The sequence below is a fragment of the Lithobates pipiens genome, unplaced genomic scaffold (assembly GCF_037356315.1).
Source record: "Lithobates pipiens isolate NorthernLeopardFrog02 unplaced genomic scaffold, aLitPip1_a1.2 Scaffold_13, whole genome shotgun sequence".
Taxonomy (NCBI): Eukaryota; Metazoa; Chordata; class Amphibia; order Anura; family Ranidae; genus Lithobates; species Lithobates pipiens.
The window spans coordinates 225,071,522-225,088,045 of NW_027507718.1; the positions used below are offsets into that span (position 1 = coordinate 225,071,522).

The following is a 16,524-nucleotide window of genomic DNA, read 5'->3' on the forward strand; positions in this document are numbered from 1 at the left end:
GCGAATGGTGATCACACATGAGTGACTTGTGACGTTGGTGGGGAGGAGGCTGGTAGCTCCGCCGTGTTGCGCTGGCTGTGGGTTGGTGCAACGAGAGGGATGGCGCCAGCGCAGCTGATGAGGACTGAATGAGGTGTGGGTGTAGTGGGTGGTTCCGAAGCTCCGCGCATGCGCGATGGGTGCGTTGGATGCGCACATCGTATAGGGTATTGGCGGAAGTGCTGAGCGGTGTGTGGGTTTGATGGGTGGCTCCGGGGCTCCGCGCATGCGCGGTAAGACGCGCACATCGCAGAGGTGATCGGCGGATGTTTTTAACAATAAAGTTGTGTGGATGCGTTCGGTAACTGGACCCACGTGGGGGAGGGGAATGGGGCTGTACTGGACGGCGAGTGATTCGCCGCACGGTGATGACACCCAATCTGATTTAATGGTGGAGGTGGGGACTCCCGGGGTATTATGGGATGGTTGCCTGTCAATTTGAATAAAAGGGTTGATCTGAGAGCTGGATAGCCAATCCCATGAGAAAGTCTTGTGACGAAACATGTCGGGGGCGTGGCTATCTGGCAACTATTCTTTGACACACTAAGAAGCACAGCTGAGGCGGAGAGAGGAGGAGACACAGGAGAGAGGACTGGACGGGATTGTTTGGCGCTGATTTCAACTTGATGTTCTGCTGTCAGGTACCATACAGCAATCATTAATAGAGACAGTGTTCATGCTGTTAACCCTGCCAGTATCTAGTGTGCTCACCGATGCCTCTGAGGAAAGGAAGCTGTTGTTGAGAAGTGGAGTGTTTTGAAGTGCTTTCATTCAAGTTTGGTTCATGTGAGTGTAATAATGAGTGGTTTTTATTGAGATTAAAAGATTTTTACAGTGTTACACTATGGAAAGTCTTTTTGTCTCCTTGAGGTACTTTGAGATGAAATTCTATTGATATCTGAAGGGAATTATACTGTAAGCGATTGCTGGATATTGATCAACATCATTCATAAGATCTTTAAACGCTTTTCTGGCTCAACACGAGAGTGCTGAGCAGTACAGCTGGTGAGTGCTCCATACGAGGGGGGTCACGAACACCAAGGGTGTGGTGAAGGCTTTGTGTTATACGGACACTGAATTTTCACATAAAAGAAAGTTTCCCGTATTTTGGATTTCTTTTTATGGACTATATATATTCTTTGTTCTCTACACACTTATTTTTATTTATTTTACTATTTTTTCACACTTGCATTGTATTGTAGTAGAGTCTATCACTATTGAGTCACTATTGATTATGCACATGTGAATTTATATAATTGTGGGGCTAACATAGTTTTACTATCAATGTGTATAACTTTATCTATTCTAGTAGTAGTTGAGCGCTACAAGGTGATTTTTTTGACAATTTATTTTATTTCTGTATTCACCTTCTGATTTATAGACCTGATATATAGTTTGTAGTATGAGAAGTATGTCAGTACAGGAGGGGGTACATTAATTGATATTTAAGACTAATACTCAGGTATTAGATCCCTTGGATAGGAGGAAAAGTGGGGCGGGGGGGAGGGGTGGAAAGGAGAGGGAGGGGGGGAGAAGGGGCATGAAGGGGGGGGGGGGAGAAGGGCCACAGCCCAGGTAAATCAAATGATTATAAAGTTGTCCATGGTAGCCACACTTTATCAAATTTCCAGGGGCATCCACGACTAATATATGTCAGTTTATAGAGGGGAAGAGCAGCATTGACTTTAGCTTCCCAGGAGGATACAACAGGAGGGGTAGATGAGGTCCATTTACACAATATTTATTTTTTGGCATAGAAAAGAAGATATGAGATCAGCAATTTACTATGATGTGACCTTTGATCGTCATCATGAACACCTATCAGAGCTAGCTCAGGTGTCATAGGGACAGAGAGTTCAATACAGACGTTCAGTTGTTCAAAAATACCTGCCCAAAATGTTGACAGCATTGGACAGTCCCAGAACATATGGAGATAGGAGCCCAAGTGCGTCCAACATCGAGGACAATGTCAGGATATATTCTAGACATATGTACCAGGGTGAAATACACCCTGTGGAGAAATGTTGTTTGTATGAGCTTATCCCCTGCAGAAATAACCAGTTTGGGGCCTTTTCCAAACAGTCCTCTCAATCTTCCCTCTCAAGTGACGGGATATCAGCTTTCCATTTTTCCCATAGTCTATCCATTTTTTGGAAGTCCATAAGTAGCAGGGTACCATAAAGAGCAGAGAGAGCCTTCCTCAGGTGATCACAGGACAAGAAGCCTTCTACCGCATCTAATTTCCCCATTTTATTTAGTGACAGGAGCTTTGACTAGCGTTCAGAGAGTTTTAACAAAGCGAGTCCAAAGCCATGTTTTGGAGCAAGTGTCAATTAGCTGTTTATGTGTGTTGAAGCCATAGCAAGTGTAAATGAGCCCTTATACAGAACATGGCTTTACAGGTCCTGACCTGATTGCTATATTGTAACAATGAGGTCAATTTACTAAATGCAAATCAACTGTGCACTTTGCAAGCAAAGTTTCACACTGCAAGTACATTTGCTCCAGAGCTTAGTAAATGAGTAGAAGCTGTGCTGACTTCCATCATTCAATCATGTGCAGAAAAAATGCTGTTTTTTTTTCCTTGTATTTGATTGGGTATTCTTTTCAAAGAATTTATTTGCCTTTAGTAAATCAACACCAATGTGTAATTATGCTTATATGAGATAAATATATTTCTCTAAAGAATGAGGAAAAAATATGCAAGCATGATAACTATATAGTAGGGATGAGCTCAATGTTCGGGTCGAACATAAGGTGTTCGCCAGTTCGCCGAAGAGCGACCATTATGGGGCGTTTGTGGAAAATTTGAGCGCGGCGAAACCTGACCTGCATGCTTTGGCCAATCACAGTGCACTCTGCTAAGAGAGCCATAATTGGCCAAATCCGGGGCGCCTTTGGCCAATCATGGCTCAGGGGGACTAATTCCATGTCAAATATAGCTTGATTTAGATTAAGCAGGCAGGTTATTCAGTTAGTAGCACTGTATTTGATATACAGTGCCTTGCGAAAGTATTCGGCCCCCTTGAACTTTTCAACTTTTTGCCACATTTCAGGCTTCAAACATAAAGATATAACATTTTTATTTTTTGTGGGACACAATTGTGAAGTGGAACGAAATCTATTGGATTTTTTAAACTTTTTTAACTAATAAAAAAAATGAGGTTGGATGGAGAGCGTTTGTGAACAGCAGTTTTCAGCTCTTTCCACAGATTCTCAATTGGATTCAGATCTGGACTTTGACTTGGCCATTCTAAGACCTGGATACGTTTATTTGTGAACCATTCCTTTGTAGATTTTGCTGTATGTTTGGGATCATTGTCTTGTTGGAAGATAAATCTCCGTCCCAGTTTAGGTCTTTTGCAGACTCCAACAGATTTTCATCCAGAATGGTCCTGTATTTGGCTGCATCCATCTTCCCCTCAATTTTAACCATCTTCCCTGTCCTTGCTGAAGAAAAGCAGGCCCAAACCATGATGCTGCCACCACCATGTTTGACAGTGGGGATGGTGTGTTGAGGGTGATGAGCTGTGTTGCTTTTACGCCAAACATATCGTTTTGCATTGTGGGTAAAATGTTCGATTTTGGTTTCATCTGACCAGAGCACCTTCTTCCACATGTTTGGTGTGTCTCCCAGGTGGCTTGTGGCAAACTTTAGACGAGACTTTTTATGGATATCTTTGAGAAATGGCTTTCTTCTTGCCACTCTTCCATAAAGGCCAGATTTGTGCAGTGTATGACTGATTGTTGTCCTATGGACAGACTCTCCCACCTCAGCTGTAGTTCTCTGCAGTTCATCCAGAGTGATCATGGGCCTCTTGGCTGCATCTCTGATCAGTCTTCTCCTTGTCTGAGCTGAAAGTTTAGAGGGACGGCCAGGTCTTGGTAGATTTGCAGTGGTCTGATACTCCTTCCATTTCAAAATGATCGCTTGCACAGTGCTCCTTGGGATGTTTAAAGCTTGGGAAATCTTTTTGTATCCAAATCCAGCTTTAAACTTCTCCACAACAGTATTGCTGACCTGCCTGGTGTGTTCCTTGGTCTTCATGATGCTCTCTGCCATTTCAACAGAACCCTGAGACTATCACAGAGCAGGTGCATTTATACAGAGACTTGATTACACACAGGTGGATTCTATTTATCACCATGAGTCATTTAGGACAACATTGGATCATTCAGAGATCCTCGCTGAACTTCTGGAGTGAGTTTGCTGCACTGAAAGTAAAGGGGCCGAATAATTTTGCACGCACCAATTTTCAGTTTTTTATTTGCTAAAAAAGTTTCAATTATCCAATAGATTTCGTTCCACTTCACAATTGTGTCCCACTTGTTGGTGATTCTTCACAAAAAATTTTAATTTTATATCTTTATGTTTGAAGCCTGAAATGTGGCAAAAGGTTGAAAAGTTCAAGGGGGCCGAATACTTTTGCAAGGCACTGTATACAGTGGATATAAAAAGTGCACACCCCTGTTAAAATGTCAGGTTTCTGTGATGTAAAAAAATGAGACAAAGATAAATAGTTTCAGAACTATTTCCACCTTTAATGTGGCCTATAAACTGTACAACACAATTGAAAAACAAACTTAAAACCTTAAGGAGGGGGAAGTAAAAATAAAAAAATAAATGCTGTGGTTGCATAAGTGTGCACACCCACTTATAACTGGGGGTGTACAGTAGCTGTGTTCAGAATTAGGCAATCACATTCAAACTTATGTTAAATAGGAGTCAGTACACACCTGCCATCATTTAAAGTGTCTCTGATTACCCCAAATAAAGTTCAGCTGTTCTAGTAGGTCTTTCCTGACATTTTCTTAGTCGCATCCTACAGCAAAAGTCATGGTCCGCAGAGAGCTTTCAAAGCATCAGAGGGATCTCATTGTTAAAAAGTATCAGTCAGGAGAAGAATACAAAAAAATTCCAAGGCATTAGATATACCATGGAACAAAGAGAGAAGGAGGGGTTTTTAGGGACTTTCAGGAAATCATGGCCTGGTAAGGTCACACATTTCCATCCCTAGGGACTTTTATTGAAATAATGGCACGGTAAGGTCATACATTTCCATCCCAATGTAAATGATGAAGAGAGGGGCTTTTTCAGCCCCCAAAAGGGGGGAGGGGGGGTTGGGACTTTACATGAAGCACGTGACTGCAAAAAAGTAATTAGGTGATCATAAGGGAATTTTATTAACGTGATCCTAGAACATACAGATGATAATCACAATTTACATATAATTATGCATAAAATACAACAATGAGTCATAGGGTAGATAGACATACATTGTAATATTCATATCAATGGTAAAATGATAAACAATAATAACAAGAGATAATAATGGGTAAAGCAATCAATCACTCAAAAAAATTTCCCTAGTTCACCAACAATCCGAATGGAGCACAGCAATAATTGAACAGTGTAACCTGCAGAACCTAAGGCCTCATTTAGACCTGTGAGGATGAGTAATTAATCATATTGTAGAGAATCTGATTCTGGAAAGAACACGGCAGATGTTAGCTCTACACGTTTAAGAGTCAGTCTATGTGCGTATATATATATATATATATATATATATATATATATATATATATATATGTGTGTGTGTATATATATATATATATATATATATATATATATATATATATATTAGGGCTGTGGAAATTAAAGATTAATTTCTCGATTAATCGTTAATTTTTTTGATCGATCAAAATATTCACCTCTCCGCCGGCTTCTGGGTCTTCAAGGAGTTCCGTTGGAGATCCGGTGATGTCACAGACATTAACGTCACTGGACTCCTCCCCCCTTCCCCATGTGCCTCTGTCTGCTAATGAAGAGAAGGGGGAAGGGGGGAGGAGTCCAGTGACTTTGAAGTTCTGATTGAACGTAACGCATACGGGGGAGGAGCTACGCATGATGTCACTCGCTGCTACCCTACAGAACCAACACGATTGTCGGCTTTACATGCTGTGTTTTTATCATCTTTATGTGAGTAGTTTGTGTTTGAACACAAAAATGTAATCTTATACTTAAGCAGTGAACACTTTTCTTTCTACCCATGACCTGGTGTCCTTGCTGAGATCTAAGGAGACATGAGAGAAGTTTATGGTCCATGTTAACACTTTTGATACCCACTTGCATGACCACCTGTTTGCACAGGGGTCCATGCCATAAGGTGAGAGTGCTTAGACCGGAGGTGGAGAGATTGTCACGCTACTGTGAAAAAAAAATTACTTATGTCAGTGCTACAGTTTGAATTTAAAATGTATTTGTGTGAACTGTGAAGTTACGTCATGGATTGAAGAAACAAACTAGTGTCAGGTGATTGTATATAGTGTATACCACATTTGCCACTGACTAATGCAGAGTTGCAGTGCAAGGAGATCAGCTAAAAGTAGTTGGATCTGTATATGTGTTATAATTAATCAAAATTAGTCGATTAATCGATTAAAAAAAAGATTAATCGAACACAAAAGTTTTAATCAGTAACAGCCCTAATATATATATATATATATATATATATATATATATATATATATATATATATATATATATATATACATGAGTTGAAAATGTCAGAGAGGAGAAGTGTGTTTGGAAAGAGATGGCTGTTGAGCTATCAAAGCTGAAAGCAGCTTGAAGCTGGAAAGACCCCTGTTACCTATGACTTGATCCTGCTGGGTGAGCTTGCCTGAACTGGGACGTTGCTATGTTATATGCTGTGGCTGGGATGCTGAGCATATATTTAAAAGGGCTGTCTTATACTGTTAAGAAGAGTTTTGTGTTGTTTGAACTGCCTATAAAGACAAAGCTTGTACATTTTCTGTTGCTTTTTGCTGAATAAAACCTTTCAAGTTGACTGAACTGTCTGAGCTGGCTTGTCACCCCCTGATCCCTTACAATATATATATATATATATATATATATATATATATATATATATATATATATATATATATATATATTGGTTGAGTGGATAACAAAGCCACCCTCATCCTTCTCAGTCACCCAGGCTCAGAGTAGTTTGCCTCCAACACAACTGCCAAAGCGGCCTATTCCACTGGTTCCTTGTCCACAGTCATTCCTTCCATAATGACTGGGAGTCCCCAGAATTATTCGACCACAGTGTCGGGTACATGCTGCTGGAAGATACGCAGCGATTTGAAGGCTCCAATGTTGGTTCCCAGATTGAGGAAGGGAGTAACATGAGCCAAGAGAGAGGGGGTGCCCAAGAAGGACAAGAAACTGGCAGTCATGTTCCCCCAGCTGCAGCATACTGCCAAGTTTGCTCCAGTGACGAGATGGGATAATTAGTCACTGACTGTACTTGGGTGCTTGAGAGGAGGCGGAGGCACAACTACCACAAGGCAGGATGTCCTCTAGGGGGCAGCTTAAGGGCAGCCACCCTATTGCATCACACTGCAAAGCTCCGCAGGTGCAGAGCGCTGCTGACGCCCCGCTGACTTTTTTAAAAGTTCCTTGGTGTGGGTCTTTTTCGACACATGTGCAGCAGATTGCACGGTTGCTGTTTGCAACCTATGTCTGGAGCGGATCAAGCGTGGCCAGAACAGCAGCCACTTGGGCACCACATGCTTGACCAGACATATGATGACCTGCCATGCAGCCCATTGGCAACAGCACTTGAAAGACCCACATCAAAGAAAAAAGTGGACTTCTCCTTGCTCCTCATCTGGGATCACCAACCCTACTATACCTCCAGTCCTCTCAAAAACCTGCACTGAGAGGAATGAAGGTGTAGCAATAGGTGTCCCAAGTACTTGCAGACAATCTGCTAGCAATACACCACTATCTGATTTTAGCAGGCGAATTTCCTTACCCCAGTTGCTTAACCATAAAAAGAAATTCGATCCCAGCCATCCACATGCTCAGTGTCTAAATGCTAGCTTGGCCAAATTGCTAGCACTGCAACTGCTGCCTTTTCAGCTGGTAGACTCTGCCCCCTTTCATGAATTTGTGGAATGTGCTGTACCTCAGTGGCAGGTTCCAAAACACCATTACTTTTCACGGAAGGCCAATCCGGCTCTCTACCGGTGTGTGGAAGGCAATGTTTTGGCCTCGTTGGACAGGGCAGTCAGCAGTAAGGTTCATATTACCACTGACTTATGGTCCAGCAGGCATGGGCAGGGATGTTACCTTTCCTTCACAGAGCACTGGGTAACTCTGCTGTCAGCTGAGAAGGATGCAGGACATGGCTCAGTGTTTTTGGAGCTTGTTCCGCCACTACGCCTCCAAAATGCTAGTGGTTTTTCTGTCACAGCTCTCTGCTCCACCCACTCCTGTTCTTCTTCCTCTATGGCCTCTTCTGCAGATTTGTCCTCTGAACCAGCGGTGCTCTGTAAGCGTTCAAGGGGCTACGCAAGCAGTCAGGCTAAAAGATGCCATGCAGTGTTTGAGTGGGTCTGCCTAGGGGATGGGAGCCACACTGGGGCAGAGATTGTCAGCTCTGCAGGGGCAAGCTCAGAGGTGGTTGACACCACACCAGCTTCAGCCAGGAATGGTTGTATGCAACAATGGCACCAACATTCTCACCACCCTCCGACAGGGACACTTGGCCCATGTTCCATGTTTGGCACACGTCCTGAATTTGGTGGTGCAGTGGTTCTTGAGCAGGTACCCAGGCTTACAGGATCTCCTGAGGCAGGCCAGAAAAGTCTGTTATCATTTCCGCCAGTCATACAATGCCAGTGCTCAGCTGACTGACATTCAAAGGGAATGCAACTTGCCCACTAAGCGCCTCATTTGTGACATGCCCACCGTGTGGAACTTAACATTGGCAATGCTGCAGCGGCTGCACACACTACTGGCTACTGATCAAGGATGCATGCACTGTCCTGTCACCATTTGAGGAGGCCACAAAGATGGTGAGCAAAGACAATGCATGCATCAGTGACACTGTCCCTCTAGACTTCCCGTTGGAGGAAGAGGACTTCCTTACCTCTCAAGGCCCCCTTTATCCATCCTGCATTCCTGCCGGCCCGCAAAACACACAGGAAGAAGAGGAGGAGGATTGTATCAGCATGGATGTAGAGGATAACACTCAGCAACAGCCTTCAGGGGATGGTTTTTAGTCCCCAGAAACCCAAGGAGTTGTACGTGGCTGGGAGGAGGTAGTTACAGATCATGTGATCCTTAGTGACCCAGAGGACTCAGAATCGAATGCCTCTGTAAACTTACGCAGCGTGGCCTCCCTGATTATGTAAAGCCTGCGAAAGGACCCTAGAATTCGTGGTTTCCAGGAGAGGGATCATTACTGGCTGGCAACCCTTCTTGATCCATGTTACAAGGGTAAGTTTGCAGAACTCATCCTGCCTTCGCAGAGGGAGCAGAGGATGAAAAATCTTCAGGAGGCCTTGAAGAAAGGTTTGTGCAATGCAAAGAAAAGGGGGGGATTTGGGACATGGTACATAGCAGATATGACAAGCCGATGGGCATGTAATAGACAAATGTGAAAATTCCATTATTGCACATGATACATAAAATCAAAGATGCATATAAACGCATGATTGATTAAAAAAACTGCATTTAAAAGCTTGACATGTTTCTTCAGAAGAAAGTGCAGAATGCGTATCTATAAAAAATATTCCAAATTACTCCAATAGATTAAATAAGGATGTAGGGGGAGGAGAAAACCAAACACCCCAAAATTACTTACATATCAGCTCTAAAGTTGGTCATGGGATGCTAAAACCTGGTAGTTGAGAAAAGCTCTGGGGGGTGTAAAAGGCGGAGAACACCATACTCAAGAGGAGATGGAAAGTGTCCATGGTGAGCTGCATGATGATGCCTGAAAACAGCTACAATCTATGTGAAAATGGAAAATGAATGTGGTCAATGGAAAGTGTGGGGTATAACTAGCGGAGGACATAGAGCTTATAGTGATGGGGTCAATGTGAAAGTGAAGGATCAGAAAAAAGTGTAGTGAAGACCACCAGAAAACCTCATACCAACACCAACAAAGGTGGTAGGGTACAACATTCTGAGATCACGACAGACCAATCCTGTTTAACAGGGGCATGTAATTACGATTCTTGATATAATATTTCATAGCAGGGCCCGTTCCTGCGCCCAACAAGAGTAACTGTGAGGGTTTACAGTGTTCTGGTGCCACCAACACCTAAGGCCCAATTTTCTTCATAGTATATAGGGCAGGCTGTATAATATATATACTGCTGTTCAGAGTATATTGTGTCGGGGGGGCCACCACACCAATTTTTTTTTTACATTTGGGTGCAGGGTTCCCCTTAATATCCATACAAGGCCTGACGGGCCTGGTATGGATTTTGGGGGTGACATCCACACCATTTTTTTGGTCTTTTTTATCTTTTATGTATTGTCGGGATCCAACAATACATTACAGCTGCGAGCAGTTTTAAATTAAATTTTTTCCTTTAGAAATGTCATTTTGCTGTGGCACTGTTATAAACATGGCAAAGATGCTCTACTTTGCAGGCATACTAAGGACACCCCCCCCCCCCCCCCCCCCCCAGGCATGATATTTAAAGGAATATTTCAATTTTATTGTTTAACCTCAAGCATTATTAAAATCACTACTTCCGAAAAAAAACGTCAGTTTTTAAAACTTTTTTTTGCATTGATACATGTCCCCTGGGGCAGGACCTGGGTCCCCAAACACTTTTTATGGCAACAACTTGCAGATAAACCTTTAAAATTAGCACTTTTGGTTTTTCGTGTTCATGTCCCATAAACTTTAACAGTGTTCGCATGTTCAAACACATTTTTTGCCTGTTCGCATGTTCTGCTGCGAACCAAACCGGGAGGGATGTTTGGCTCATCCCTACTATATAGGAAAAGCTGGTTCTTTGCCTCTGCTGTCTATAGGCACATGCCTACTGTGCCTAATGGTAAATAAAATATGGCCCTGCTGCCAACCAATAAGTGTTAAAGTAGTTGTAAACCCTTACAAACCACTTTGACCTACAGGTAAGCCTAGATTAAGGCTTACCTGTAGGTCCAAGAAATATCTCCTAAACCTACATGGTTTAGGAGATATTTACTAAAAGATAGTGACAGCTGTCTACGGCACATGCGCCGTAGACAGCGGCACGCAGGCAAACTATCGCCGTAAGCAGCATGCCGCTGCTAACGGCAATATGCCGTTAGTGGCGGCCCCCGTGCGCACGCTGCTCCGTCGCTGTGAGTGGCCGGAGCAGCAATACCCGGAAGAAGATCGATGCTCCGGACTACAGGGGACATCGGTGACATCGCTGGCTCCTGATGCATAGTAGCCCATTATGCTTTACCTTTGCAGGGAGACATCAGGGTTTACTTCCTCTTTAAGTGCCCTAATAGCAAAACAGATATAATTACAGTATAGCCCCAGTATAAATTTCTTACAGATTTTTGCAAATCTATTGTGGTTGACTAGGCAGGACTGTTGGCACCGGAGTCACAAGTATATGTAAAACTGTGAAAGACCTGTCGCCAGAGGAAGCCTGAGTTTAACTAATTATTTTTCCTGATTGCAATATGTATGGTATTGCTTTTAGAAGTGCAATATTGGTGTCACTGGCTGGATCAGATATCTTACTCATTTTGGGATGGGCATTGGGCCTCGCATAAGGGAGGATGTTCAGGAATTGTAGACTATATCCTAGATTGTGAGCTCTAATGAGCAGGGCTGTCTGATTCCTCCTGTATTGAATTGTATTGCAACTGTACTGTCTTCCCTCATGTTGTAAAGCGCTGCGCAAACTGTTGGCGCTATGCAAATCTTGTATAATAATAATAATAATAATATATAGATTTAGAAATGATTTCTTTCATGTATATACTAATGAATATGTTTCTGGTTCATCTCTCTACAGCCATTGGTGTCCTCCTTGTACTGGTATTATATGCTGCAGCTGGGATTTTACTCATCGATGCTCATGACTTTAGCTTTTGATGTAAAAAGAAAGGTATGTATATTTTGTGCCCTGCTAAAGTGTATGATTCTACCATATTTTTGCTTTATTTTAGGCCCCTTTCACACGGGGCAGACTCTGTCAAGCGATCCGCCTGCTCAGCGGTGGATCTGTCCACTAATCCCCACTGAGCAGGCAGACGACAGGTTCATGTCCGCTCCACTAATGCAGAGCGGACACGGACAGTCTGCTGTTCTCTATAGGGCAGTCGGATGGAAACGAACTGTCTGTCCATTTCCATTTGACTGTCATCCGATCTGTTACATGGATGAGGAACAGAACCCCATCCATCTGTTTTTGGCAGATCAGATCAGATGCAGGCGGGTGTAAACGGACACATGTCCGTTTACATCCGCCTCTCCATCGAGAACAATGGGTGGTCTGATCGGTCCACTTGAGTGAAAGGGGACTTACTGTGTAATGTAGCATTTTGCTGTGCAATCATGTACACTAATTTATCTTCTTCTGTAGAGGCAAAAAGTTACACTTGCAAATTTAACTTATATTCAATTGTTATGAAAAATATTGGGGCTGATTTACTAAAACTGCAGAGTGCAAAATCTGCTACAGCTCTGCATAGAAACCAATCATTCAGGTTTTTTTTTTTCGATAGAAGTTGATTGGTTACCATGCTCAGCTGGAACAGATTTTGCACTCTCCAATTTTAGTAAATAAACCCCTATGTGTGGGAGAAAAGTGCACAAGGTATGCACTGTTTAACATTCCCAAAACAAAGGCGACATTCAAACATTTACTTTCTTCTAAAATTCTGTATAGAATCGACCCAATCAGTCATTGCCTCCCTCCTTAGCCCTTGTACACACGGTCGGATATTCTGACAGAAAATGTCCAATCGGACCATGTTGTCGGATAATGCAACCGTATATGGGCTCCATCGGACTGTTTACGTCGGAATATCTGACGGGCAAAGTTTGAGAGCTTGGCTATAAAATTTTCCAACAACATGATCCTATCGGACTTTGTCCAATCTTTTGTAGAGAATTCCGATCGGACAAAGTGCCACGCATGCTCAGATCAAATTCTGAGACCAAAGCTATTGGCTACTAGCCTGAACGTAGTCCCGTCGTAACTAAATTACGTCATCACGTTACGAATGATCGGATTTTCCAACAACTTTGTCCGACCATGTGTATGCAACACCAGTTTCGGACAAAATCCGTCGGACAAAATCCGATGGATTTTGTTGTCGGAATGTCCGACCGTGTGTACAAGGGCTTACAGTTTACTTTTTAGGCTCGGTGGACATCATCAAAGATACCTACCTGAATGCCCTCATCGTTATGACACATCAACACTTCCTGCGTTTTGCTGTGGGCATGTACTACTAGTTCATTGCCCTTCCTTTTAGGCTGCCCACTGCACCTCAATCTTTTCCAAGGTGCTGGCTCCTGTTCCAGGCTTGCTATGCTCTCAGGGTATTCCACATTCTGGAATGAATAAATAACCTCTTACTGAGTTAATAGTTGTGACTCCAGGGAGCCCCTGATAGTTCTTAAAAAATGCCCTTTGAACCTATTCATTTTTAAGGTAGTATTTCTTGTTGCCATTACCTTGACAATAGAGTTGGCAGCCTTGTCCTATAGGGAACCTTTTCTTCTGCTCCGTAGGAACAAGGTTGTCCTGAGGCCTATGGCCTTTTTTCTCCCTAAGGTGATGTTTTGCTTCCATATCTCTGTCCCGCTCTGGTACAGTCCAGTAAGAATTTCCTTGTATGTTTGGATTTGGAACAAGCTGTTAACGTTTATCTCTCTGCCATGTCTTCGTTTAGACTGACTGGCTCTGTTGTTGTCATTACAGAATGCCCCTGTAGGGGTCAACCTGTTTCTCACTCCACCATTTCTAGGTGGCTTAGGCAGCTGATCATTCAAGCCTATTCACTTAAGGATAACATTCCATCTTTTCCTGCCAAGGCACAGTCTACAAGATTGTTATGTGTGTCTTGGGCTTTTCAGCATCAGGCATGTGTTTCCCAAGATTTGCAAACCTGTCACTTGGTCTTCCATTCATACATTTTTACCAGGTCGATGTTCATGCCTCCACAGATGCAAACTTTGTGCAAAGGTTCCTTCAGGTAGCTCATTGAGGCGCAAGTAGCCCCCAGTATTTACCCTCTTGTTTGTGGGTCTGCTAGTGTTGTTTGCTGTACTGCTCTTCCATGAGTTGGACTGCTTTGGGACTCCCCCAAAGTATCAGAACTTTTTTTCCCTGTGTTCGTTAATGAACAATTAAGAAAACAGGATATTTGACTTATTGTAAAATCCATTTTTTTAAATTTGTTAAGGAACACACCCCTCTTTCTTATGATCACTGCTACTACTGCTTTTGCACAAACCTAAGACATGATGGAACTGTTAGGGTTATACTGCCTGTTCAACTATTGTTTTTGTTGCCAGTGTCCAATTCTACTGTAGGTGGCAGCATAACTCAGCATCTCAAATTTCCTTTAGCTCTGTGTCCCTTTTGAACCTCAAGAAAATGATTTTACTTTAAGTAAAAAATCCTGTTTTTGATTTTTTGTTTAGATTGTAGTTAGGGGTTTATAGTTTGTTTTTTAGGATTTTTATTTTTGGTGTACTCTTCAGCAATGAAGAGAACACCAGTAATGTTAAACACTTATGTTTAAAATCCAAATTAAATAAAAAAAATACATTGGATCCTTGTGAAGACTACCATAACATATTGTAATTTGATTTAAAAAATTGACATACATAGATGCTGTTGACAATAAATTATTTTTTGTGCATGAACATAGATTACGATCCTGTTACTAAAGGAAGATATCTATTTTGTTTAACTACAATTGTCTTGATGCATTGTTTACAGGACATTAAGGAGCAAACAGTACATCACTTTGCCACCATTTTCCTGATTACATTCTCCTATTGTGCTAACTACATCCGTGCTGGAACCTTGGTGATGCTCCTGCATGATGCAGCTGACCACTTCTTAGAGGTAAGCCACGTTATAAGAGCATATGAAAACAGAACATTTTTAAAATTATGATAAAACAAGTGGATTTAACTGGAATCTGGAAGGTATAGAATTATGCCACACTAAAAATACTACCAGCACATACATATACTACCAGCACATACATATATCATGCACCTTTGATTATTTTTTTATTGATTTCCGTTTGCACAGAGAGTCCCTGCATTCTAGAAATGCATTGTATACAGAGCTTTGACTTTTGTCTACTGTGGAAGAAGCCCATGTCCCTCTAGGACAGGGGTCTCAAACTGGCGGCCCTCCAGCTGTTGCTAAACTACAAGTCCCATAAGGCATTGCAAGGCTGACAGTTACAAGCATGACTCCCACAAGCAGAGGCATGATGGGACTTGTATTTTGCAACAGCTGGAGGGCCGCCAGTTTGAGACCCCTGCTCTAGGAGCTTAACACCATCCTGTGGTTTAACAGAATTGTGCCAGAGTCTCACCGGTCAGTACTGGTACTCAAGTTGGACCTTTAAATAGTGGGAGTAAGTTCAGCTTTAGGAAGGACTGGGGCTTGGCTGCAGGTTAAATAGAAGTCAGGGCCTTTTGCCCAGCGATCTAGGGGCTCTACAGTTATACAAAAAACGATTTGAATAAGTACTGTATTTGCTGGCACCACAAGGTAATGGCACCTTTGTAGAATTATTTGCTTTGACATTTTGATGTGCCTGATATACTCAATTTTATTTTTCAAAACTGTGGATAGTAATAGGACAAGGTCTAGAAGTTGCTTATGAGGAGAGCGGGGTCGAGACGTGCTGTGTGTGTGTCTATGGACACACAGCGTGGTTCGTGATCGAGTCCACATGAGTGCCCCCATATCAAGCACCTTGCTATGTGGGCACTGGTAGGGGTGCCAGCGGGAAACCCCCCAGAAGAGGAGGATTGGGACTGCTCTGTGCGAAACCATTGCACAGAGCAGGTAAGTATGACATATTTGTTATTTAAAAAAAGGTGTTTACAATCACTTTACCTTTTAACCCCGGCTTATAGTGAGGGTACTATATAAAAATATTTGAGAAGGTGAGGAGCTCATAAGATCTGCAGCACTGAGCTTTTCATATTTCAGACACTAAATACATATCTTTAGATACCACAGATTCAGGCAGAGTTCAGGTGTTTGTTAGGTAGTAGGGTATACACATTGACTTTACTATTGTTCCTGTCCTAGTACAGGAAAAGTATAAGGCTGAGACTTTAGTGGGTCAAGTTAGTGAAGAGGCAGTGACAGGAAGTGCAATTTTAAGCTAATAAAGTAGTTTTGAAAACATACTACACCATGGGGAACCCCTCTATTTTATGAATAAATAAACGGGATCCTTTACATGGCCATACAACTACAGTATTCAGTATATGTGGAAGTTCTATATACCATCAAAAGTGGCAACAGGAGGAGGCTATCCAAGTGAGGCTTCATCTAAATGGAACCTGGAAGTAGCCTTAAGGAGGGTAAAGTGTCATTTGACCTGAAAATTGGAAGGTCCACCATCTGAGGTGAGCACATAAAAGAACGGTGATGAGAGTCGCTAAGCAT

The 16,524-nt window shown here is 42.4% G+C and overlaps 1 protein-coding gene across 3 annotated transcripts in view; it reads left to right on the plus strand.

The window, feature by feature from the left end:
• LOC143974657 (ceramide synthase 2-like) overlaps window positions 1-16,524 on the plus strand; it is a 236,647-nt gene that overhangs the window by 195,555 nt on the left and 24,568 nt on the right. For all 3 annotated transcript variants that reach the window (XM_077476265.1, XM_077476267.1, XM_077476266.1), the window contains 2 exons: window positions 11,878-11,970; window positions 14,821-14,949. In XM_077476265.1, coding sequence (XP_077332391.1) covers window positions 11,878-11,970; window positions 14,821-14,949 — 222 coding nt within the window. The remainder of the gene's footprint in view (window positions 1-11,877; window positions 11,971-14,820; window positions 14,950-16,524) is intronic.